Below are 26,420 nucleotides of genomic sequence, written 5' to 3'. Positions count from 1 at the left end.
TTTCTGATGACATCACCAACTATGTTAGGCTGTGTTAGATGTTAAACAACCTACTTCAGTAAAAATCACATTTCAACTCTGCACTGTAAAAAATGCAGCATTTTTGTCAAATCAACATATATATAACTTTAAACTGCTATAACTAGTTTTTATAAGTTATGTCAATCATCTAAAACTTAAAATAGTACATTGGATTGACTTGCAAAACCAAGTTGCTGCATTTTCTTTTAAAGTGTGGTTCAATGCTACACTTTGCTCTTTGAACTCCATAAAATCCATGTTTAGGGAAACGCACAGGTCAGTTATTTGCTGCCTTAAAATTTTTAGTTGAATAAATTCAGATCAGCTCAAGTCATTTACCGTAACTTACTGTTATTTATCTTGACCAAAGATGAGTTGTTTTAACTTATAAAATATAGTTAAAGGGAGATTCCACTTTAAAAAAAAAAAGGTTTATTTTCCAGCTCCCATAGAGTTAAACATTTGATTTTTACCGTTTTGGAATCCATTCAGCTGATCTCCGGGTCTGGCACTAGCACTTTTAGCATAGCTTAGCATAATCCATTAGCATCGCGCTAAAAAAATAACCAGAGAGTTTGGATATTTTTCCCATTCAAAACTTGACTCCTCTGTAGCCACACCGTGCATTAAGACAGACAGAAAACTTTCAATAGCAGGGGACTATTTTCGGGCAGTGCATAATATCATTGCGCCTCCTGCAGCCATGTTATGGCAGCAACGTCCTTGATTATTATGCCAGAATGAGAGTATAGTTCCTGCCATATCTGCCTACAAAAATTGCAACTTTTACTTTTCTGTATGTCTTAGTACACGATGCAACTACAGAAAAGTCAAGCCTCAAATAGGGAAAACATCGAAACTCCCTGGTTAAGTTTTAGCGCGATGCTAATGGTCTAATCAGATTCAATGGATTGTGCTAAGCCAGTGGTTCCCAAACTTTTTCAGCATGCGGCCCCCCTTGTGTACAGTAAATTTTTTCACGGCCCCCCGAAAGAAAATTTATGACAAAAAGTGTTTTAAAATTAATATTTTAATTAAACAAAACATATAAAATTATACCTAGTAGTGCTGTTGGTTAGTTGGCTTATTATTTTTTAGGTTTAATTACACAGAATTCATGATAAATGAATGTATTTTATAAAATGTCATAAAACTGGGGCCCCCCTGGCACCATCTCGCGGTCCCTTTGAAAGTAGTCAACTTTATTTTATTTGAGTTGTTGCAACTCATCTCTTGTCGAAATAAAATAGTAGTAAGTTGACCTGACTTGTAAATCTAAGGTTGATTCAACAAAAAAATGAAGGCAGCAAAGTTTTTATGGTGTATCAACTGAACAGCCCAGGGTGGTATTGATCTTAATACATTTTAAAAATGCTGGTTGTAATTTAACCTATGCTGGGTTGTTTTAAACCTGTTAGGTCAAATATAAACATTTTCTGGTTTTGTCACTTTTTGACCAAACACTGGGTTGAAAATAACCCAGCATTTTTACAACCCATATTGTTGTTTACATTATTGCTTGTAATTGCCTAACACATAGTCTGAGGAATCTAATCTCCTATAGTCACTTGTAGACACGTAGACATCCTTATATGTGACCCTGGACCACAAAACCAGTAATAAGTCACATATTTGTATCAATAGCCAACAATACATTGTATGGGTCAAAATTATTGTTTTGTTTATAATGACGATATTAAGGAAATATATTTAGTACATTTCCTACTGTAAATATATTAAACATGTATTTATTATACTGCGTTCACACCAGCCCGGGCAAAGGCGTCAAACGCGAGCGACCTCAATGCCAAGTCAATGTAAAGACGCGTGTCTGGAGGTCTCGCAGCACAAATTGAGCGTTGAAATTCTGAACTTTTTGAACTTTGACGGAAAAACGCACCGCATCAACCGACCAGGAGCCCGCTCCAGCAGCGACGCGATTACAGGAAGCGAGCAGAGTTGCAGAAGCCCCTCCCATGACGTGAACCTCACGATGACCAGAAGTTCATGCGCAAATGAAGCGAACAAACTCAAAATGTTCAAGCGGCAAACTAGACGCGGTACCATGAAAGCCATGCATGAAATTCTAGTCATCGAGACATTCACGTCATGGGAGGGGCCTCTGCGAGTAATCACGTCACTACCAGAGCAAGCCCCCGACCGGCCAACGCGGCGCGCCCCTCCACCAAAGTTCACATTTTTCAACTCGCACGTTTACCGCGGCAACGCTCAATACGCGCGAATGAGGTGGAATCGCATCTATGATAAATGTCTCATTCGCCCCGCGAGACCTCCAGACACACGTCAACGCATCTTCACATTGACCCCACATTGAAATCACTCGTGCCCGACGCCTCCACCGCGGCTGGTGTGAACGCGGCAGTAGACGTGAATTTGACGCCTCAAACGCGGCTGGTGTGAACCCTATTTATCGTTAGTAATATGTGTTAAGGACTTTATGTGGACAACTTTAAAGGCGATTTTCTAAATATTTAGATTTTTTTGCACCCAGATTACAGATTTTCAAATAGTTGTATCTCAGCCAAATATTGTCCTATCCTAACAAACCATACATCAATGGAAAGCTTATGACCCTTGTGACTGGTTTCGTGGTCCAGTATCAACATATTTCAGTAAATAATGCTACACATAACGTGGAAAGAGTTGCTTAAGCACCAGCAGGTTCACTGATACTCATGGTGTTCTCTAAAGAATCCAGCCAAAATACGAAGTAATCTCAAATCACAGTTGTAGCAAAATAAACGTCTCTGAAAGACACAGACGAAACATCACAAAGCATAATATAAAATGCAATTCAATATAAAAAATAAATACGTCATACTACCGCCATAACACGCAAAAAGTGTGTATTTCCCTTTTTTTGAAGCCTGCCGAGGGCTCTGAGAGCACATGCACAGTCGAAACTGCGAGTATGCCAGTGCCTGCTTTTATAGGTGAAAATAGCAGAGATAAAGACGACATTCTTTAAGTGTACTATAATGGACTATAATAACATTAGTATTCTTTACAAAAAACATATTCTTCTTTCAATATCAACACCGGAAAGCTTATATTTACCTGTTTGCATTTGTTTGTGTGTGAAGGAGAGAGCAAAAGAAACGGAGTGAAAAAGAGACAAATGTGGGAAAGGGATAAAGAGAGAGAATAATGCAAAAGAGTGTGATTGAGGGTGTGCGAGAGAGAGAGAGAAAGTGTGCGTGTGTGTGCGTGCATGCGAGCACCAATGAAATATCACCAGGTTTCTATACTATTGGCATTCAACTCACTGGCTGGCCAGTGGGAAAAGCTCTCAAAAGGAAAAAGTCGAACAAAAAGCAAATCAAACAAACACAAAAAGACTCATTGATACAGTCTGTGAAGCCACATTATAGACCTATAGAGGCCAGGAATAAATTAGGATGGACGCACAGATCCTCATTATTCGATACTGAGACCACACAGACACTTGTCCATCCGTCTAATCGCTCATCCATCCAGTTGGCACATGCGGATGAGGCGTCTGGAATTTTTTCGTGACGAGATACTTGAAGTTAAAGGTTTGTCAACATCCATCCTCTCCAAAACTCTCCAGTTAAGTAGTTTCTTTAAAATCTACTTCCTTTTCTTTTTGTCCTCGGTGTACTCATCCTTATTAGCATCACACTAGCAGTATGTCCGTGCCTGTGTTGATTCATTCATCCCAGGAGGCTGAAAATACCAGAGGACGGTCCATCTTGATACAGAAAGTTTTGGATAAGGCTCAAAGTTCATCTCCCGAGTGCTAAATATTCCCCTTTTCCGGTGATAAGCGTCACTCGCTGTGTTCAAACAGCGATTGTGTCCATCCTACAGTCTTGATGGGTTTTGAATTTTCATCAGAATGGAGCAGAAAAGACATTTGGATTGACTGTTGTGACATCTTTTACAGCACAACGATTTCAAACAATGTGATATCTTTTGTATGCATAACCCTTTGGGAACAAAGTTGTGTATATGTAACGAATACTGCCAGAAAAGTGTTTAGGACAGGGCCAGAGCGCCCGGTGCCCGGGGGAGGGTTTGCGGTTTATTCCCAAACACAAACCTTTATTCTGGGCAAGACCCAAACTTTAGACTGAGGGATAAAAGAATAAGCAAACCTTTGACCTCCTCGAAGCTGTGCAATGTTTGAAAGGTGGATTATGAGGGAGGTTTTATTTCATTATTCACTTTGGGTCTCACATCTGAAAGAGAGAGAGAGAGAAGAAAGAGATTAGTGCTTTGAAATAACAAAATGTATAATGAAAAGTACTACACAAATACACAATGATCAAATGAGCAAAAAACAAATGCTTTGCAATGCTTTAAGTGATGCAAGCATTTTTATTAAACAGTATAATGCATTATAAGTAAATGGTAAATGCACTGCAGTTATATAGCGCTTTTAACAGACCTATGGCCATCCAAAGCGCTTTACAAGTTTGCCTCACAATCACCCATTCACGCACACATTCATAGACCGAAGTGTGGCTATATAATATAATATAATATAATATAATATAATATAATATAATATAATATAATATAATATAATATAATATAATATAATATAATATAATATAATATAATATAATATAATATAATATAATATAATATAATATAATATAATATAATATAGAGCTGTCAAAAAATTAATCGTGATTAATCGCTTACAAAATAAAAGTTTCACATAATATTTGTGTGTGTATTGTGTGCAATTATTATGTATAAATACACACATCTGTACATTAAAGAAAAATGTTATTTATGTATATATTTTTAAAATATATAATATAAAATATATCAAAATCTAAATTTGGTTCCAAAACTTGATAAACACCTTTTAAAAAAATGTTTTACCGCCAAATCAGTATTGTATCAGATCAGTGTAAAAAGTAAATTCTTAATTTCATGCAAAATCCAATATCCACCGTGTTATTCTATCATCTTTTCTCCCTTTTTCCCCAAAACGCGACAAACGCCAGTCCCCCTTCTCAGCAGAATGCAATAAATCCACTTAACCAATCACAGCGCACAATTCCACGCATTGTAAACAATAAGGGCTTTGTGCTTTGTGATCAACAAACAAACAAAAACAAAATAATAGGCTACTTTTGATGGCATTGATAAACCTGTGGTGGTTTTCTGTGCCGGGGAAAAACGTAAGCCATAGAAATCGGGAGACGGAAAAATGTCGGCTGTTGCTTGTTCTCCCGACAGCATCAAGCTTCTGTCATGCTAACACATTGACCCCAGCGGATCTTATGAAAAACTTTCCATTATTTTAATCAAAGCCAACAAAAATCGAGCAGGACCAAAACATTTTACAGCTGATCGCTGTCAAAAACTTCAGCGACGATGTCCCAATGACAGTGTTCTTAATATTACAAAGTAAGTGTTTTGATTAATGTTTTTACCGAAATTTGTCAAAATGGATTTATTGCGTTTTGGAACCAAACTCTTCATAAATATATATACACATACATGTAAATGTTTTATAAATACATACATGCATGTGTGTGTATTTATGTATACAAAAATAATTACACAAAGTGCACACACATATATTATGCAAAAACAAACTTTTATTTTGTATGTGATTAATCGCGATTAAATATATGTGTCTCTATAAGGGCCACTGAAATGCAGTAAAATCGCGAATCAAGGACATTAGAGGATATTTTTAGCACATCGAGTTGCATTTGCAGAAGTTGTTGTTGTCTTAATATAGGTGTGTGTGTGTGTGTGTGTGTGTGTGTGTTTACCGGCAGCTGTGCTGGTTCAGTGTCTTTCCTCTCTTTGTGCAGCTCACCTCCCTCAAGCTGCACCTGCACTCACACGAGGGAGGCTGTGATGTCATCCGGCGGGAAGGGCACGGCGGACACGCCTCTCTGACAGGTGGTGTAGGGGCGGAGCTAGGCGGGAGGGTCGGAGGGTGAGGGGGTGTAGTTGGCACACGTGTCCTGTTGGCATGAAAGGGGCAAAATAAGCTGAAAAAAATTATTCATTCAATTTACTCAATTTTTTAGGGTAAGTGGTCGCAATCAATTTATTCAACCTGATAAGGAACACTGTGCTGTACACGGTACACCCCCTCCCTTGCACGTGAGGCTGCATAAACGTCATTGTAACTTTGAAGCATTAAATCTTCAAAATATACGGTCATGCGGCACATCGTTGGAAAGCTTAGACTTTCGGGATTCCATTAAGCGCACACACAAAGCATAATATGATTTTTAGCAGTCATAAAACTGTAATCTAATTGTTAGTTACCTGAACCGGGTGGCGCCGATTTAGGATATTTACTTACCTTTTTTTTTTACTTACCGCTTCGGTGAAATTGTCCAAAACAAATAGTTAATAAATCCCCAAAGTCCAAGGAAATGGAATATCCAAGCCTTTTAATCCAAAACGATTTGTTCATCTCACAATCTTGACGTTTCTGACCGAATTACGATATAAATCGTGTATACAATTAGTTCACTAACAGACATTCTTGTGACTCTCACTTTTAATTCACGATTTATAATGAATATATTCGGATGAACGTCTGAGGAACAAATACGCCCCCTTGTGGAATTTCAGCCGTTCCATAAGGGGCTACGCTACATTTAAACAAAAGTTTTTTGTTTTGTTTTTCTTTTTTTTGTTTAAATGTAGCTTAAATAAATTGATTGCGACCACTTACCTTAAAATATTTTTTTTTCAGTGTAAGAAACAATATCCAATATCCTTTTCTGGGTTGTTCTTGTAGCTTAGTGGTAGGGCATTGCATTACCGCTGAAAAAGGATGTGGGTTCGAACCTAAGGAACACACATACTGATAAAATGTGTACTTTGTAACGTAGTGTAAGTCGCTTTGGATATAAGCGTTTGCCAAATGCATACATGGAATGAAAACATTTTAACCCATGGTTGGGTAAAATATGGACACATTCAAGTATTGCTGGGATGTTTCAACCCAAAATGATGTCATACCTGTGAATAAATGATGAAAAAATGTATAAAATCTATAAAGTTGTGAAGAGCACAGAGGTTAAACTTAGAAATAAATAAGAAAAGCCTCCCAGTGATTAAGTCATGCATTTCCGATCATGAGCTAAATCCGTCTCAGAGAGAATTATGGAAAACTGTGACAAGGAACAAAGAGCTTGCAATCATTAGCTGCACAATGACTTGATCCCACAACTTTAGGTTTTAAAATTAAATTCAACAGGAGGTACAAAAAGCCTCCTAATGCATTCTGAGCACGAACCGGCCCTGATGTTTCTCAGGATGACATCAGCCAAACGCTCTGGATAGCGTCTGTGGCCTTTTAGATCTTTGATATCTCATTTTTGGTGACATCACTAATGGGATGGGGCCATTTTCCCTTTTTTAACTTAACCAGGACCGGAGAGAATTGTATAGCCGAGAGTTAATTAAGTAAGAAAATCAATCTTTGTCCGCTGAAGTGCATTAGGAGGCTGATACGGTCTGTGCGAAGGGGAGGGAGGGGCGTTCTGGCTGGCAAATTAGCCTGATTTCACACCTGCCATTGACTTCATCTATGGAGGAGTGAATGATGGATAGCAGAGAGGGAGCGATGGTTCAAAAGAAACACCCTTCGCTTGCCCTCACCAAATATAAATGAGGACAAAGTGAAAGCCGAAATGCAAGGAGAGGAACTGTTGAATTCTTTCCCGTTTGGCAGAAAGAGTTAATTGTGTGTGTGGAAGTCAGTACGGCTTGAGAAAACATAGGGATTTATCGAAGGATCTGTATTTTTATACTTTTTATAGAAAATATTAAAAAAACATACATTTGCGTTTTCTCCATGTGTTTTTTTCGCTTTGGTTTTCCTCTTTGACGCTTTCTGCCTCGTCTCGTGGTCTGTGGACCTTGCCTAAACAATTGGGGAGAAAGTTACATACTTTATATAACACATAGCTTTGCATACAGCTATTACATTGCAGGCAAATTTTGTGTTACACAGACTCTTAAATGTAATTACAAAACATGTTTTTTTAAATTAAGAGATCTTAAATCTTGAGATCATTTTATTAAGTCTTAATTTTGGTGTTTTCTTTGCCTCTTTCTTTCTGCAGCTCCTCAGAGGCCAGTGGCCTAATTAAGCAATAAAATAAATGTTCTGTTCCATTGCCCAACAAAGGAGGAGGCTTCTGGGTTCTGACTCCCTTCCAACATTGCGAGACATTGGCCAGCTGGACACAAACATACCACACACACAAAGTTTCTGAATGGGTCTCTTAGAAGTCAGACTACATTTAAACCTCCCCAAAAAAAAACTTTCTCAGAGTGGGAGTTAAAAAAAATTATTGTTATGTCCTAATTTTGTTCAACATCACTTTTAAATATTGTTTTTTTTTTCAAAATATATAACCACAGAATGTCATACATACTTTGATAATAATTCTGGGTAATAAGCAACCACTTAGCAAGCAATGCCTTAGGAACCACACAGAAAACCCAAGCAACCACATAGCAATGCCTTAGCAGACACACAGAAAATCCTAGCAATGTCTTGGCAACTACTTAGCAATGCCTCGGCAACCACACAGAAAACCCTAGCAACCACATAGCAATGCCTCAGCAACCACACAGAAACTTTGGCAACCACCTAGCGATTGCTTGGCAACCACACAGAAAACCCTAGCAACAATGTAGTAATGCCTTGGTTACCACACAGAAAATCCTGGCAACCACCTTGCATTGCCTTAGCAACCACACTGAAAACCCTAGCAACCACCTTGCACTGCCTTAGCAACCACACAGAAAACCCTAGCAACCATATAGCAATACCTTGGATAACACACAGAAAACTCGAGCAACCACCCAACCACTTTTCTGTGTAAGCAAAAGCACAGAAAAACTTAGCAACCACCTAGCAATGTTTTGGCAACCAAATAGCATGCCTCAGCAACCACACAGAAAACCCTAGCAACCACCTACCAATACCTTAGCAACCACACAGAAAACCCTAGCAACAATGTAGTAATGCCTTGGTAACTACACAGAAACCCTAGTAACCCCCTAGCAATACCTTAGCAATGACACAGAAAACCCTAACAACCATATACCAATGCCTTGGCAACCACACAAAAAAAAACCCTTGCAAACATTTAGCAATGCTTTAGCAACCCCACAGAAAACCCTAGCAACAATGCAGCAATGCCTTGCCAACCACACAAAAAACCCTGGCAACCATCTAGCAATGCCATAGCAACCACAAAGAGAAAACCCTGGCAACCACATTGCAATGTCTTGGCAACCAAACAGAAAACCCTAGCAACCATCTAGCAATACCTTAGCAACCACACAGAGAAAACCCTGGCAACCACCTAGCAATGTCTTGGCAATCAAACAGAAAACTCTGGCAACCACCTAACCACTTTCTGTGTTAGCAAAAACACAGAAAACCCTAGCAAACACCTAGCAATGTCTTGGCAACCACCTAGCAATGCCTCAGCAACCACATACCAATGCCTTAGCAACCACACAGAAAACCCTAGCAACAATGTAGTAATGCCTTGGTAACCACACAGAAAACCCTAGCAACCACCTACCAATGTCTTGGCAACCACATAGAAAACCTTAGCAACCACTTAGCAATGCCATAGCAACCACACAGAGAAAACCCTGGCAACCACCTAGCAATGCCATAGCAACCACACAGAAAACCCTAGCAACCACCTAGCAATTCCTTAGCAACCACATAGAAAACCCTAGCAACCACCTACCAATGCCATATCAGCAACACAGAAAACCCTAGCACTGTGGCAAAGAGTTTAGCACTAGTTATGATAGTTAAAAATAAAATGTATGAAAATGCAAGTTTTCTCTGTTCTGGGCAGATTACACATTTTAGGTGGCAAAACAAGGTGCAAGTGTAGACTGGCTCTGGAAACGAAGAGGCAGAACTATTCATTTGAATATTACAAGAAATTTCACAACAGTCACAGGAAAGGTTCATCTTATGCCAAGTTCACACATTACAGCCCACTTAAATATATTGTTAACATACATTCCTCCAATTGAATTGGATGGATCTCATGATATAACTGCAACTTTAGTGTTAAATGAACCCCTAAACTGCTAAAGTGTTAAACTCATATTCAATGTTAAAGCTTTGGACATACAGTAGATGAAAACTAGTGTAGCTTGTGGAGGACAGGTGGATGTTGGCCTTGAATGATGTCATGAACTGTATGTACTGTAGATAGCTTTATCTTTTTGCGATGAGGTAAAGAACATAAAACCTATAATTAAAGTGACAGTCAATTACAGGTACACGACTACAGTAGCATCCTGATCAGGATCACCACCCAGATATTAGTAAAAGTGGTAGCTGTTCAGTTTAACATCAGAGTAAACCATTATCAGACTGAAATAACTTTCACACACAATTAACCCAGCATGCAAACATCTCCATGCAGTTAATGCGTGTGGGTGTTTGTGCACAGTGGGGCAAAGGGAAGAGAAAGCAAAAGCTATTTACACTGTAGCCACCTCACACCATCACCCTGAACCTTTAACACACACACACACAGAACTTTACCTGGTTGGCGCTGCATAAAAGTTTTCTTTTAGCCTGTGGGAAAATCAGACAGAAAAGAGCAGAATAACAATGAAATATGCAATCAGACATTGATCAGTAACAATTTGGCAACGTATCCTGAAAAATGACAAATTTGGATTGCACAACTTTATCCCCACACCAACCCCTTTCCTAACCCCAAAGTTGGTGGGGAAGTCTTCACATAAATCCAATAAAACTATTTAACTAATAAATATGCCTTTCTGGACGAATTTCAAAGTGAAAGTGTAATACCGCTTTTATCCACTAGACACAAACCAAATTTATCAAAAACGGAAGTTAAAAAGATTTAATGATTGATTTTAAATGCCTTTATGTTTGATAGTCATTCTGAGTCTGATCTCTAACATAAATTCCTTTACAAAAACGCAATTTTTTAAGCTTTTTGCTCAAAATGTTGTATTTTTGAAGAGAAATATCCATATTTCAGTGGTTACATTAAGTGGAAAAAGTAAATATATAATGAAACGTTTTTTCCCCATTTTGTTTGTTTGTTTATTTGAAAGCAGAGAGGGCGTGTTCTTTAATTTGATATAATTTGTATGTTTATTTATTTATAGAAGATAATTTTTCCTGCAAGGAATTTTGTGAAACTTTTGTTAAAATCACAAAAATGCAGATGGGCAACTTTTCTCAAAAAGGCTGGCGGTGAATGAGTTAAGAGTGCTCATACTACGTTTACACGACAACAATGTAGTTAAAAACTTCCCTTTACGTTTTTTTTTTATTTCACGTACAAACGACAGCGCTGTCAAAAAGATCAACATTTACACGGATCTGTGAAAACTTCATAGTATTATGTGTGACATGCCAGTAGATGGTGATGTTACTTTGTAAAAAAACACTGCAAGAATGGGGGCATACACTCTTTACAGAGCAATAAATACAAACAATCAAATCATCGAGCCTGGATTATAAAACGTAAACATTTTGTAAAATTCATTGAATTTAGAAGCTGTTTTTGATATCAAAATAAAGCATTTTCCCTCCGTACTCTACATGACTGTGGGGACGAGCACTTCTGTGCTGCTTGAAATTCTAATTAATTAATTAAAATCAAATATTGCCACTTTGATGGCTCAAGAAGGTGTAATTGTTCAAATAACATATCGTTTCATTATAAAATATAAAAAATGTAGCCCTAAAGTGTTTTTCAAGTATAATATTTCTATAAAGGCTAGTGACAGAAAAATGAACATTTCCGTAGAATGACCCAGAGATGACATGGTGAACTTTTTTAAAACATACACTTTAAAACCCATCTTAAAAAGTTTGCGTTTTCAATACGCCAAAACGTTGTGAAAACGAACAGCCAAACTACATAAAAACTTGGTTTTGGTACTGGTTTCGGTTGAAAATGTGAACAGCTGTTAAATGATCTGACAGATGATTTTTTTTCAAGGTTTTAAAGGATTAGTCCATTTTCTTAAAAGAAAAATCCAGATCCATTTACTCACCACCATGTCATCCAAAATGTTGATGTCTTTCTTTGTTCAGTCGAGAAGAAATTATGTATTTTGAAGAAAACATTGCAGAATTTTTTTAATCTTAATTGACTTTAATAGAACCCAACATCCAATACTCAACCCAACACACAACAGTTTTTTCAACAGAGTTTCAAAGGACTATAAACAATCCCAAACGAGGCACAAGGGTCCCATCCAGCAAAACGACCGTCACCCTTGACAACAAAAACAACAAACATACACTTTTAAAGCACAACTTCTCGTCATGTAGATCCGGTCGTGATGCGCCAGCTGACCCCACGCAATACGTCATGACGTCAAGAGGTCACAGAGGACGAACGCGAAACTCCGCCCCAGTGTTTACAAGCGTCTTGAAAGAGGACCGTTCCGACGTTGTTGTATGTCAAGTGATACTAATTAATGTCTTTGTGTCAGTATATTGTTTAAAATGGTCCGCAAATGTGCGTTTTATATATGTAACACGTGACCTCCCTACGTCACTACGCATTTACGTTAGGTCGCGCTGGACCGGACCTTGACAAAAAGTTGTGGTTTAAAAGTATATATATATTTTTTTTCTTGTCAAAAATGACAATCGTTATGCCTTATGCCTCGTTTGGGATTGTTTATAGTCCTTTGAAACTCCGTTGAAAAAACTGTTAAGTGTTGAGTTAAGTATTAAATGTTGGGTTCTATTAAAGTCCATTAAAATTCTGCAATGTTTTCTTCAAAAAACATAATTTCTTCTGGACTGAACAAAGAAAGACATCAACATTTTGGATGACATGGTGGTGAGTAAATTATCTGGATTTTTCTTTTAAGAAAATGGAATATTCCTTTAAGGCTTTTTATGCCTTTATTAGGATAATATAGTAGTAGAGAGTTGCCAGGAAAGTGTTGGGTGGAGATAGGGGAGCGTGATCGACAAAGGACCACAAAGACGGGAATCAAACTCGGGTCGACGTGAGCGCACCCGAGCTCTGTATGTCGGCACCGACCTGACTGATGATTTTACCATGATTGATGAAACATACCTAACAATATCTTGGCAACAACTCTTAGTCAGCAAGTTTTTATGGATTTTCTAAGAAATGCCCATTATAAAGTACAGTAATAGATGAATATACCGTTTATTATACCAGCTTGTGATTGTCTATAAACACATTTGCCCTAAGATAATAATTCAGCATGAAAGACTGTAAACATTATCAGCTAGATAAAGGTTTTATAGCATGATACAGTAACTGGTTGGCTGATGCTTGTGAAGTCAGTGTGGTTTGTCAATGGCGTGTTTGCTGTAGTGAGTTCAGATCAGTATCACAAAGAGAGAACAGAAGGGTGACTGCATGAAAATCGCTCGCTCCTCCGCCTCCGGCCCTAATCCGAAACCCCCAAACTCTGAAAAGGGTCTTTTGAGGAGAACCTTACAATGACCTGATAAAGAGCTGATGCTGACGGCTCGGCAGACTGCCAGGGGAAGTGGGATTTTTGAGGTCACGCCTCTCTGTGACCGTACACAGGAAGTACTCCGCCGAGAAATGTTGGAATTGCATGTGTGTGTGTTGCGTAAGGTTGATTTTCTATCCTAAAAATGCAAACTTATATCGAGGATATGTCCTATATTCGATGTCAAGGTAAAAGTGCTTACGTGTGTGTTTGTGTCTTACCTGCACTCACACTGGCTGTGTTCTGTGAAGGGCAGCTGCACCAGTTCATGCTTCATATAGGAGGTCCTCATAAGCTGTCGAGTATGAGAATAGTGGCCAGGAGTTAGTGTTTATACACGCACACACAAACGCACAATCTGTTCTGCATAGTAATGACTCCATCTTTTATCCTTCAATCTCTCTATACAGTATGTGACCGGGATCCAACCAGATCCATTACGCTAGAGACTCCATTCACCCACTCTGAATATGTATGACTACCTCATGCTGTGTATCCTGTGTGTGTGCGTCTCCAAGCTGTTTCTCATCCATACTAAGCTATAAGATTTGTGTGAATAAGAGCTTTGCACGGGGTGTTAACGTGGTTAATGTCACATATTTGCAGTTGGCTTACATCAGGCCTATTGTAGCCTATGTGTGGTGTGTGATAGGCATTTTTAAGGACCCATTTACATGTTTTAAAGGGGTCATATTATGAGATTTTTTTAAAGATGTAAAATAAATCTTTGGTGTCCCCAGAGTGTGTATGTGAAGTTTTAGCTCAAAATACTCCCAAGATAATTTATTATAGCATGTTAAAATTGCACATTTGCAGGCAAAATTGTGCCGTTTTTGGGTGTGTCCTTCAAAACGCAAATGAGCTGATAAAATGCAAACACCGATCACAACGATGGTGGTTTGGTGTAATTGAAACTCAATTGTGCTGTCAAGTATTTTTTCTTTCTCTCTTTCGCTCTGCACTAAATGGCAGTGGTTGGATAGTGCAGATAAAGGGGGCGGTATTATTGTAATTCGCCTTGCTACCTACCTCACAAAACAGGCAAAATCTTAAAGACTTTATTTTTTACATGCTTGCAGAAAATGGTTTACCCAAACAAAGTTACTGGGTAGATCTTTATTACATTTTCTAGGTTGATAGAAGGACTGGGGACCAAATTATAGCACTTAAACATGAAAAAAGTCAGATTTTCACGCTATGATCCCTTTAAAGGAAAACACCACAGTTTTTTCAATATTTTACTATGTTCTTGCCTCAACTTCGACGAATTAATACATACCTATCTTTTATCAATGCGTGCGCTTAATTTTTGTACAGCGCATCGTGAATGTTTTAGCATTTAGCCTAGCCCCATTCATTCCTTAGGATCCAAACAGTGATGAATTTAAAAGCCACCAAACACTTGCATGTTTTCTCTATTTAAAGACTATTACACGAGTAAGTACATGAGTAAGTATGGTGGCACAAAATAAAACGTGCCGATTTTTTAAAATATCGGATAAAAATGAGAACTATATTGTGTGGTGGAAGAGCACTTTGACCTCGGGCGATGTTACTGCGCTTAAAAAAAATCGCCACATTGTATTTTGTGCCACCATACTTACTCGTGTAACTACTCATGTAACAGTCTTTAGGTAGAGAAAGCATGGAGGTGTTTGGTGGCTTCTGAATTCGTTCCTGTTTGGATCCTAAGGAATGAATGGGGCTAAGCTAAATGCTAAAACATTCACAACACGCTGTACAAAGATTAAGTGCATGCATTGAGAAAAGACAGGTATGTATTAATTCATCTAAGTTGAGATAAGAAGATAGTAAAATATTGAAAAACTGTGGTGTTTTCCTTTAAAGTGCTGATGTGTATGTTGGCAGTTTGTTTGTGTAGGGTCAAGATGTGTGGTGTTGCATGATAAGCATGTGAGGTATGTGGTTAATATGTGGTTTGTCAGCCTATCCATGTTGCGTGTGTATGGAATGTGCGAGTCTTTGAAAATAATCACTGTATATGTGCTAGTGTTGGCATATTTTCACAAATCCTGGAGGCATATGGTTATTCGGTAACCAGCATAAAGCTGTGCTTTAGATATGGTCCCTAGCTGTTTTTGGGACAGTACCCTTTCAAAAATGACACATTTGCACCTAAAAAGTTTGTATTAGTATGTCAAAGATACATATTGGTACCAAAGAGCGCATATCAGTACCTTAAAGCTACATATTAGTATCTCATAGTTGTACAAAATGAATACATACCTTTTGAGACTGTGTCACATTTTGAGGCTGTGTGTGAACTTTATGTCTATGTTGGTGTGTGCATGTAGTTGTTGGTGTGTTTCTACATCAAAAAGTTTAGTGTGCTGTTTGTGTGCTTGTACCTCCATGACGATTGTGTGTGTCTTTGACGGCACACACTCCAGTGCTTCGTCGGAGCAACAACCTCCACAGCGGCGCAGTGTTACACATGATGGCAAGAAAAGGTGATGCGTCTCCCACGGAAACTCCTGCCAAACCTCCACCAGCATCTCTCTGGGATGACAGCCGCTTTTCTGATAGACATCCAACCACCTCACCACTGACAAAAAGAGAACAGGTGAAACTTTACACTAAAGAACCACACACAGATACCATAACACAAGGTCCACATGAATGTTTATGTTTATTGTTAATTTATCCTTTTTAAAATGTTGAGCTCTGCCGTGATTGGCTGTTTTTTAGAGCAGCTCCTTTTAGTAGCTCTGTGTGAGTGTGTAAACTGACCTTATGGTGCATTCACACCAGCTGCGGTAGAGGCGGCAAATACGTGCTAATCGCATGTAGTTGGACGATTGAACATTTTGAGTTTACTCGCTTCATTCGCCAGTGAAAGCCGCGCGTGAAATTCTAGTCATTCGAGAGATTCACGCGGAAATTCGCGTCATGGTAGGGGCTTCTGCGACTCCGCTGGGACTCTGCTCGCTTCCTGTAATCACGTCACTACCACAGCAAGGTCCTGATTGGTTAACGCGGCGTGAAAATCCACGAAGTTACAATTTTTTAACTCGCGCCTTTCCCGCGGAAACGCTCAATTCCGCGCCGCAGGATGCATAATCGCGTCTTTGCATTGACTTAACATGTAAATCACCCATGCTCGCCGCCTCTACCACGTCTGGTGTGAACAATGCATTATATCAGACGAAGATAAAGAATTTGAGGATTATTCAATTGTTTGGAGATTGTTAATGAGTGGTAAGTTTGTGTTTTTTCAATTATGGACCTGCAAAACGTAACTGCAAAAAGTTGAATTACAGCCTAAATGCTAGCATATAGCATTAACTAGCATATAGCGCTAACTCTGCAGTCACAACTTTGTTTTTAACATTTCAACAACATTGTACTTCATTTAATACATCTCGACTGTAACTTTACAGTTGGTGTTATGTTGAAATATGTTATGGTGTTTATGTTGGCCTGTTTCTTTTGCATGCACGAGATTTACATAAGAAGGAGAAAACAATAGTATTTGAGGTTCACTATATGTCATTACCATGTACAGAACTTTTATTATTCATCTATGTCTAGGTGAATACAGTTTTTCATTTTACAGCACCCTTAAAACAGTCACATTCTGAAAAATTAGGTTTCCAAAAGGGTTCTTCACAACGATGCTAATAAAGGAACTGTTTTAGGCTCTTCAAATAACCTTTTAAGCATAGCTGTAGCCAGCTAAGAGGCTATCTCAGTAAATTTTTCATATTCAAAAATAAAAAAAGTTCTCTGAATGACTAATTAGTCAATTAAAATGACTTGCATTTGGCATCTGTGTATATAATTAAGTTTGGACAGTTTTCTGTATAGTGTAGCATAAAATGACGGAGATTGACTCAAGCAGCTGTGAGACACTGGGGGCCGCAGCATTCACAGTGTTGCCAGATCCAATTGTGAAAAATCCTCTTTAGACTTAATGTTTAATGTTTTAATAATTATTGTGAAACTTCGAGAAAAGTAAGAATGTGAAGGTTGTAGTGTTAGCAATGTCTGATTTATTTCTTTATGGCCTATTTAATTTGTTTTCGTAGTAATTTCTGGCAACACGGGGTGACCGGCACATAAACAGTAATCAAATGGCACATCATGGGCAGGATATTTATTACATTCGGTAAGACACTCAATAATCATGTAAGAAACGCTTTCAACACTAAAAATCAGTATAAAATAACACCAGAACAAAGATCTAGACCAATTGGGTTTAAATGAAATATGCCGAATAATATGTAAACATTGGCCATGTTAGCAAAACATTTATAAGGGCATTAAACAAAGTTCTTGTATACAGACTAATATTGCTTATTAAAACAATAAATATAATGCTATAATAAGCATTGTTGCATGAAAATAAAGTATTAAACTGTGATCTAACAAACAGGGGATGATATTACAATGTCCACCCCAGAAACATATAGACAGTATCCATGTATCCAAAGTGTAAAATGGCAAAAGACAGAAAAAATAAAAAAATATAGTATACTTAAATGTACTAAAACTAAATTTAAATAAGTATTTTGTATGCCGTACAAATATACTAATGAAAAGTATATAGTACTTCCTAAGTAGTACTTCAATGCACCTAAAAAGTACACAATACCAGTAATACTTAAAGCACAGTACACTTGGATGTTTTTAAAGGGATAGTTCACCCAAAAGTGACACGGCTGACATGTTATCCTCAGACATTTTTGCTAAGTTTTTTTTTATCAAACAGCGTGCTTCTCCCTCAGACTGTAAACAAAGCTCGGGGGCACCAAAAAAAGATGGGGCGCACCAGATAACACGTCAGCCTCGTCACGTGACTTCATTTCATCAGTGGGTTTTACAACTGACCCCCTAATTTCACATGGACTGCGTTAATGATGTTTTTATTACCTTCCTGGACATGGACAGTATACCATAGATTTTCAATAGAGGGTCAGCAAGCTCTCGGACTAAATCTAAAACATCGTCAACTGAGGTCTTACGAGTTTGAAAAGACATGAGGTTGGGTCATTAATGACATTATTTTCATTTTTGGGTGAACTATCCCTTTAAGTTTATCTAAAGAAGTACTAAAGACTAATTTCTGGTAAATTAACTAGTGCACAAAATAGTACATTTACTAGGTGTTTTTAGTAAATTTTCTCCTGGGCTACGGCCATGATTTTAAGTGAAACGTTTTAAAAGAACTACTTCATTTTTATAGTCTGTAGGATCTTTCCTCACTTCAGAAAAACTCCTAGGTTTCTGTGAATGTTAAAGGTTCTCTTTATGAAAACATAAAGCCTGTCAAAAAACCTTTTGAGTAAACATTTAAGTTAAAAAGGTGCTTCACCATGCCATAAAGGAACCATTTCTGTCTGAATGGATCCATCAATTAAAAGGTAAGAAAGAAAATGGTTCTTCTAAGAACCTTTGACTGAAAGGAACCACAAATTGTTATATGGCATCGCTTTTAAAATGAAGAGCTTTTGAAGATGAAGAGCTTTTGAGGATGAAGAGCTTTTAAAGAGCTTTTGAAGATGAAGAGCTTTTGAAGATGAAGAGCTTTTGAAGATGAAGAGCTTTTGAAGATGAAGAGCTTTTGAAGATGAAGAGCTTTTGAAGATGAAGAGCTTATGAAGATGAAGAGCTTTTGAAGATGAAGAGCTTTTGAAGATGAAGAGCTTTTGAAGATGAAGAGCTTTTGAAGATGAAGAGCTTTTGAAGATGAAGAGCTTTTGAAGATGAAGAGCTTTTGAAGATGAAGAGCTTTTAAAGAGCTTTTGAAGATGAAGAGCTTTTGAAGATGAAGAGCTTTTGAAGATGAAGAGCTTTTGAAGAAGAAGAGCTTTTGAAGATGAAGAGCTTTTGAAGATGAAGAGCTTTTGAAGATGAAGAGCTTTTGAAGATGAAGAGCTTTTGAAGATGAAGAGCTTTTGAAGATGAGAGCTTTTAAAATGAAGAGCTTTTGAAGATGAGAGCTTTTAAAATGAAGAGCTTTTAAAATGAAGAGCTTTTGAAGATGAAGAGCTCTTGAAGATGAAGAGCTTTTGAAGATGAAGAGCTTTTGAAGATGAAGAGCTTTTGAAGATGAAGAGCTTTTGAAGATGAAGAGCTTTTGAAGATGAAGAGCTTTTGAAGATGAATAGCTTATGAAGATCAAGAGCTTTTGAAGATGAAGAGCTATTGAAGATGAAGAGCTTTTGAAGATGAAGAGCTTTTGAAAATGAATAGCTTATGAAGATGAAGAGCTTTTGAAGATGAAGAGCTCTTGAAGATGAAGAGCTTTTGAAGATGAAGAGCTTTTGAAGATGAAGAACTTTTGAAGATGAAGAGCTTTTGAAGATGAATAGCTTATGAAGATGAAGAGCTTTTGAAGATGAAGAGCTTTTGAAGATGAAGAGCTTTTGAAGATGAAGAGCTTATGAAGAGCTTTTGAAGATGAAGAGCTTATGAAGATGAAGAGCTTTTGAAGATGAAGAGCTTTTGAAGATGAAGAGCTTATGAAGAGCTTTTGAAGATGAATAGCTTATGAAGATGAAGAGCTTTTGAAGATGAAGAGCTTTTGAAGATGAAGAGCTTATGAAGATGAAGAGCTTATGAAGATCAAGAGCTTTTGAGGATCACATTTTAAAGCACCTTTATTTTTAAGAGTGTGCTAAATACTTTTTGTAAGTATTTCTTTATAAGACTATATTTTTAAAGGCGGGGTGCATGATCTCTGAAAGCCAATGTTGATATTTGAAATCACCTACACAAACACGCCCCTAACTTACCCCAATAGAATCTGGGCCTTCTTTTGATTGACCTGCAAAACCAGTCATAACCGTGAGTGCACACCAGCCGCGTTTGAGGCGTCAAAGTCCCATCTACCGCGTCTAGTTTGCCGCTTGAACATTTTTAGTTTACTCGCTTCATTTGCGCGTGAAAGCCACACGTGAAATTCTAGTCATCGGGACAATCACAAGAAAATTCACATTATGGGAGGGGCTTCTGTTACTCGCTTCATGTAATCACGTCACTACTATATCAAGCTCCTGATTGGTTAACGCCAAAGTTAAAAAATGTTCAACTGTCGCGTCTAGCGGTTAAGTGAATTCTCAACTGAAGCTGAACGCCATATTCGCCCCGTGAGACCTCCAGATGCATGTCAACGCGTCTTTTCATTGACTTAACATTGAAATCACTCGCACTTGACACGGCTGGTCTGAATGCAACATAAGAGTCAATTTTCTGAAATTGAGATTTATACATCAGCTGAATAAATAAGCTTTTGACTGATGTATGGTTTGTTAGGATAGGACAATATTTGGCCAAAATATACAACTATTTAAAAATGGACTATGAGGGTCCAAAAAAAAAAAATCAAAATAAATCGCCTTTAAAGCTTCCAAATGAAGTCCTTAGCAACACACATTACTAATGAAAAATATATATATTTACGGTAGGTTTTTACAAAATATTTTCATGGAGCATGATCTTTACTTAATATCCTAATGATTTTTTTCCTAAAAAAAATCTATTATTTTGAAACATACAATGTAAATGCTATTGCTATAAATATACCTGTGCCACTTATAACTGTTTTGTGGTCCAGGGTCACATATTTTAGTATATTTTGACACTGGTGGATCATCCAGGACCATCCACAGTATGATGCTCACGTTTTCAGTCGTGAACTTTAGCAAAAGAAACAAAGACGAAACAACACAAACACGCATTTATCACCTGACAATCAGTGTACGTAAAGCAAACGTCAGTACCTTCTCCCGATCTGTGACTTTCTGCTGGGATCCAGTGGTCTGACTAGAAGGAAGAACAGAGAGAGACGGCATAAGACACAACACACACCAGTGACAATAACAAACGCGCATAGTTGGCTGTGTGAAAATCAAATCAATGGCTGATACAATCTTTTAAGAATATAAGGTTAAAATCATGAACAAAGATTTTTTTTTGAATCAGCTGAGTGTGTTTTTGTGCCACATGAGCATAAAGGTGAATATTAGCACACGTTCACACAAACACGCCCCTGTATGCAGCGGGGTACGCACTTAAAACAAGGTCACTGCTGAGGGAAAGAGTAGACTTTGCACTTCAGTGCAAATAACACTCACATACCGTTTCCTAATGGGAATGTGTGGGTAGTTCTCTTAGTCTAGGTAACAAACGCCGTATAGTTGATTTCATAGGCCTAAACATATAGTTTACACGTGCCGATATATCAACCTATAATGACATCAAACAATAAATACAAATATTAATCAGAAAATGTGATGTACTGAACAGAAATTAACGCTGATTGGTTACGGGATGGCCGGCGTCTATAGCTGCCATATATAGTTGCAATATTAAAGTTCGGTTCAGTCAGTCAGTTCTTTACAGACCTCCTGTCTCTTTGTGCCATTGTGAAATACAGCTGCCAGGTTCAGAGCTGGCAAAGGCGATTGGCACAAACACCCACATTACCAATCACTTTATTCTCTGAAACACAATCAAACTCTCAGTGCTGCCAGTGTTTATCGCAGTAGCAGTTGGCTGGATTTGGCTGCATCAGCCTCTCTTTACTGAAAGCCCTCAAGTTTAACCAATCATCATTTCGGTTGCTCTCCCACAATCCCCGTCCACCTGCCGCCAGTGGATAAGTCTGGTATCTGAGATTGCAGCTGAGTACTAAACAGCACAGCTTAGATCAAATCAGAACATTTTAATAATCATAAAGCATATTAAAACCAAAATGACCATGCCAAATAAAGAGTATATACTATTTCTATGTAATCAATAAAGCTAAATTAAGATGTTAATCAGATTTAGGGTTAGGGTTAGGGTTGCTCTTTGATATCAGATTGCTGGGATAATCATCAGACTAAATAAAGCTTTTTGGAGTGTATGCCAGCTGGAGTGCATGCACTTATTAAAGCTACACCATAGTAGCCAATATTTTGCAATGAATTTTTATTTATTTATTTTATTTCCCAACAGACTTTTAACAGGATAGACTGTAACTGATACATGGCAGATCATGCATCCATCATTTTGCCTAATGAACTTTAGTTTCAATGACAGCAGACCTACTGTATTACAGTGTTATCATTTTAAAGGTCATCACCATGCATCTTTTGGTGCAATATAAAAGTATTTAGGGTTACATTTGACAGCATTTTTCGCAAAATGGTATTAAATATACATTTATAGCATATTAACGAAGCATTATCATTGCCAAACTGCTGTCTAAAATAACTAAGTTTCATCTATAAACACAACGGGACAGATCACATTTGCGTCGCTGGGCTGCATCATTATGAAGCCTTATGATATGCATCCATAAAGCAAAGCTCCGGTCACACGTAGACCGACCACATACCGCTACTGCTCACAAAAAAAATTAATCCCTGCAGATTTGAGCCAAAATTAGCCTTCTCCTTTCACATTGTAGCAAACAGTAGCTGTCATGTGGTCTGGTGACAGTAATTCTGACACAAAATGTGTTCAAGTGACCTATAAGAAAAATGTGCGTCACAGTATCCTCCTGGGACGCGGAATAAAATAATGATTCATTTATGACATAATATGCATAATCTACATTGTTTATTATTAAAAAAGATCTATAAATATGATATATTACATCCAATTATGTTTAAATAGTTTTAATCACATAGCCTTTTATTATAATATGATATTATAATAACCTTATTACATTGCCCCAACCATTTATTATCACATAAAGGCTTTTTCATTTAAGTGACATGAGTTCTCTCAGATATTATGAAAATCATAATATATATTTATCTGATAAGATCTTTAAACGCAACACCTTCCCTTCTGCCCATTACGCGAAACGTCAACGACCGGCAGGTTATTTCAACAAGAAAGATCCTGCTGTCTGTGCATTAACTGAGCTCTATAAAATGCATTTTACAAGCATTTAATTAATTTAGGTTTTATATAGGTGTTACAGGTTATATAAAGCCAGCCAAGAGTTTTTTTTTAATTAATGAAAGTTAAGCTTGTATACACAAAGTTACACTTTACAGCAGTGTTCAAAAACAAGTCACAATAATAGAAACTTAATTTGTAGAGATGCGTAAAGACACCTATAGAAATGCAATATTACTGTAATGTGTGCAATACAGGCCTATTATATAAAGAGATGTTACAGTGCCCATGTATAATTATTAAAACATGTTCTTACCGGAGTCTTGGCACAGTGTGTGGGGATTCTAGCGAGAGAGACGACTTGAAACATTCCCAGAAGAACTCGCAGGTTGATCCCCATTGTTTGAGTTCACCAAGAAAAGTCTGAAATAGTTGTATAGTAAATGATATAACCGGTCCAGGTGTTATTTCTCTATGAATGAGTATTCCCAACTTTAACATCTACCAAATCCAAACACGCAAACAGTGACAATTTACTTAGCAGATTCTCAAAAAACAGCGCAATCGTCGTCCATGTCATGGTTCACCGGAACATACAAAACCCAAGAGTCAATTAAATAAATAAAGTTTTAGAGGCAAATGAAAAATGGACTAAATCAGCCTGTCGCATTCTTTGTAAGCATTTAAAATAAATCCCAATAAATCTGTTCGTGTGGAGAATAGTTTGCGTGCGCCGGTGTAATCACGCGCATTTTATTTACACCGGTTCCTTCCTGGCGGTCTTGTCACAGTACGTCCTTACGATCCAAGGAAATAGATATCCAATAATATACACGTATATCCTCAATAAACGATGTTGCGTGCCTCCCGAAGGTCGGTATCTTTCCCGTCTGGCATGTTAGACCCGCTTTGCGCGGCGCATCCCGTGATACTGTAGGTCACCAGTGATATCATGCCCACCAAAAACCCACGATGACGTTTGCTTTGACAAACACGGCACCTTATATTTATATAATGCGCGACAAGCTACACTGTACGAATGCACACTAGGATTTGAAATGAGATAAGTGCACCCGGTTAAGGTCGTCTCTCTTATTTGCCCTTCAGGACTCAAGTAGAGGCGCACACGCTCCGCAACTCTCTGTGCGCGTCACCGTGCAACTTTTCTCTTTTTTTCCCCTGACGCGCAGACTTTGCCCGCGCGCAAACCAGCACAGGTGTAATGCGCGTGCATCATAAGGTGGGCAATCATTAACCGAGTGCCAATGTCTATTTTTCGGTGACGTCTTTTTAAAAGAGGCAGGCTAATACTTTTTAAATGATTTGAAAATGAATAATTATGAAACGGGTGTTTTGTCGACATCCAACTCCAAATCGTGCCAAAGTACGCAATACTCACAATAAGAAACTAAAAGTGTGCAGTTATACTGTATGATACACAGAACTGTTTCATCCTGCACTGAATCTGTATTAAAATTTTTGACTTAGAGATAATTAATTTAAATGGCACACAAAGCACAATCACAATTGAAGCACTTATAGTTTACCTGATCATTTAATATACAGCAGATGACGCAAAACACCTGCTAACATACAGTAGATACTGTGCGTATTCCTGCGCAGCACCCATAGAAACCAACCATTAACAAGGGACTATTTCCTTTTGCGGAAGGACGACATTTAAAGGGATAGCTCTCCAAAAATATAAGCTATATTTTATGATTTACTCACCTTTACCAAATCTTTCAAACCTGCTTGACTTTCTTCTCTTCGAAAGAAGTTTAGCCGACTGCTGTGTGTGGGGACCAGGGGACGTAAAGCTTAAAAAAGAAAAAAAATCAAAATAAAACATTTTAAAGTGATGCTTGTTTAAATTAATTTACCTTTAATGAAGAAATCGAATGAAATTATTTCCCAATAATTTTTTATTATTATTCAGTAACATGTAATAAAAGCAAAAAAGCACTTAAGGGCCACTGTTGTGTATCATGCCCAAAATCCTTTGACACTTCTCAAACCATAGCCTTGTGATTCTGTTACACTTATAAGAATTAAATAATAATTGTTGGTTTAACAAACTATTCAATATATAACAGCCCATGACCCCGCCCCACTTTGCTTGCATGTGAAGACCCTCAACATCCCCACAGGTATGTTTGGGTTACACCAAGAAAAAAAACTCACATGTGGGCTGCAAGAATGCGGGCTGTTCTATCTCTGCTGAACTGCTTACAGCAATCGATCTGACAACTGCAAAGAGCCCTTTCAGTGTATAACTATCTAAAGGGGTTCTGGAAAACCCAGTGGTCAGGAGAGGTCCAACCATTACATGTCCAAATAAACAAACCTGGGCTAAGGTCAAGAGATTTTGCCGTTGATAGTGTTCAGTGGTGGCCGATGTTGTTAGCTTTTCTGTAAAGGTCAGACAGCGTCCTGCAAGGGTTTACATTAAAACTGTCAGACTCGTAGAAGTTAACTAGACAGTGGGGGGAAAACACTGAAACTGCCCATGACTCATTCTTTAAAGCTGGTATCTTCAAGATCAGTCCCGAACAGAGAGGAGCACCTGCATATGGGCCCGTGCGATATCAGAAAACCACATCAAGACTGAGTGCCTGAATGTACAGTCACAGAACGAGCCTAGATTGTCAACATGTGCACAGAGTTGGAGAATGTAAAGCTTCCTTGAAATGCGCAAACTGCAGTGGACTCCAGAATGTCGTCGCAGCTTCTAGAATGTCGCAGGAAAGAAATAACATTCGAGTGTTTCAGAGATGTTTTGTTCACGAAGAGAAGTTAAGTGAGACTATGAACAAAAACTAAATTTGAATATTTTTCTGCTTGCCTGTGCAATTTTACTTGTAGCTCAGTTGGTAAAGCACTGTGTTAGAGGCACAAAACATTTTCCAGGGAGCACACATACTGATAAAAATTTATAGGTTTACATTTACCAAATGCTTTTATCCAAAGCGACTTACAAATGAGGAAAACAATGAAAGCAATCATATCAACAA

General features: G+C 37.9%; 1 protein-coding gene across 1 annotated transcript; it reads right to left on the bottom strand.

Moving 5' to 3' along the window:
• Positions 1-258: 258 nt before the first annotated feature.
• vegfba (vascular endothelial growth factor Ba) lies at positions 259-26,420 on the bottom strand. Its single transcript, XM_055178143.2, has 10 exons — positions 25,754-26,420; positions 25,138-25,226; positions 23,723-23,829; positions 21,294-21,336; positions 15,918-16,114; positions 13,770-13,843; positions 10,598-10,630; positions 7,841-7,924; positions 5,805-6,002; positions 259-4,244 (listed from the first exon to the last, which is right to left on the bottom strand). Exons 3-10 carry the CDS (start codon positions 23,804-23,806, stop codon positions 4,223-4,225), a joined length of 735 nt encoding a protein of 244 aa, XP_055034118.2. The 5' UTR covers positions 23,807-23,829; positions 25,138-25,226; positions 25,754-26,420; the 3' UTR covers positions 259-4,222.

The sequence above is a fragment of the Misgurnus anguillicaudatus genome, chromosome 16, assembly GCF_027580225.2.
Source record: "Misgurnus anguillicaudatus chromosome 16, ASM2758022v2, whole genome shotgun sequence".
NCBI lineage: Eukaryota > Metazoa > Chordata > Actinopteri > Cypriniformes > Cobitidae > Misgurnus > Misgurnus anguillicaudatus.
The sequence above is the reverse complement of the archived record's forward strand: the minus strand, read 5'-3'. Positions and strand labels throughout refer to the sequence as shown.

What these genes read in the sequence shown, in the direction of transcription:
- vegfba (XM_055178143.2), bottom strand. Translation starts at nt 23,806, where the DNA reads ATGGGGATCAACCTGCGAGTTCTTCTGGGAATGTTTCAAGTCGTCTCT. An exon ending in TTTTATGCAGCGCCAACCAG is followed by an intron (nt 7,925 to 10,597) that starts GTAAAGTTCTGT and finishes CCAATTGTTTAG; the next exon opens with GCAAGGTCCACAGACCACGA. An exon ending in CACATGGAGAAAACGCAAAT is followed by an intron (nt 6,003 to 7,840) that starts GTATGTTTTTTT and finishes TCATGCCAACAG; the next exon opens with GACACGTGTGCCAACTACAC.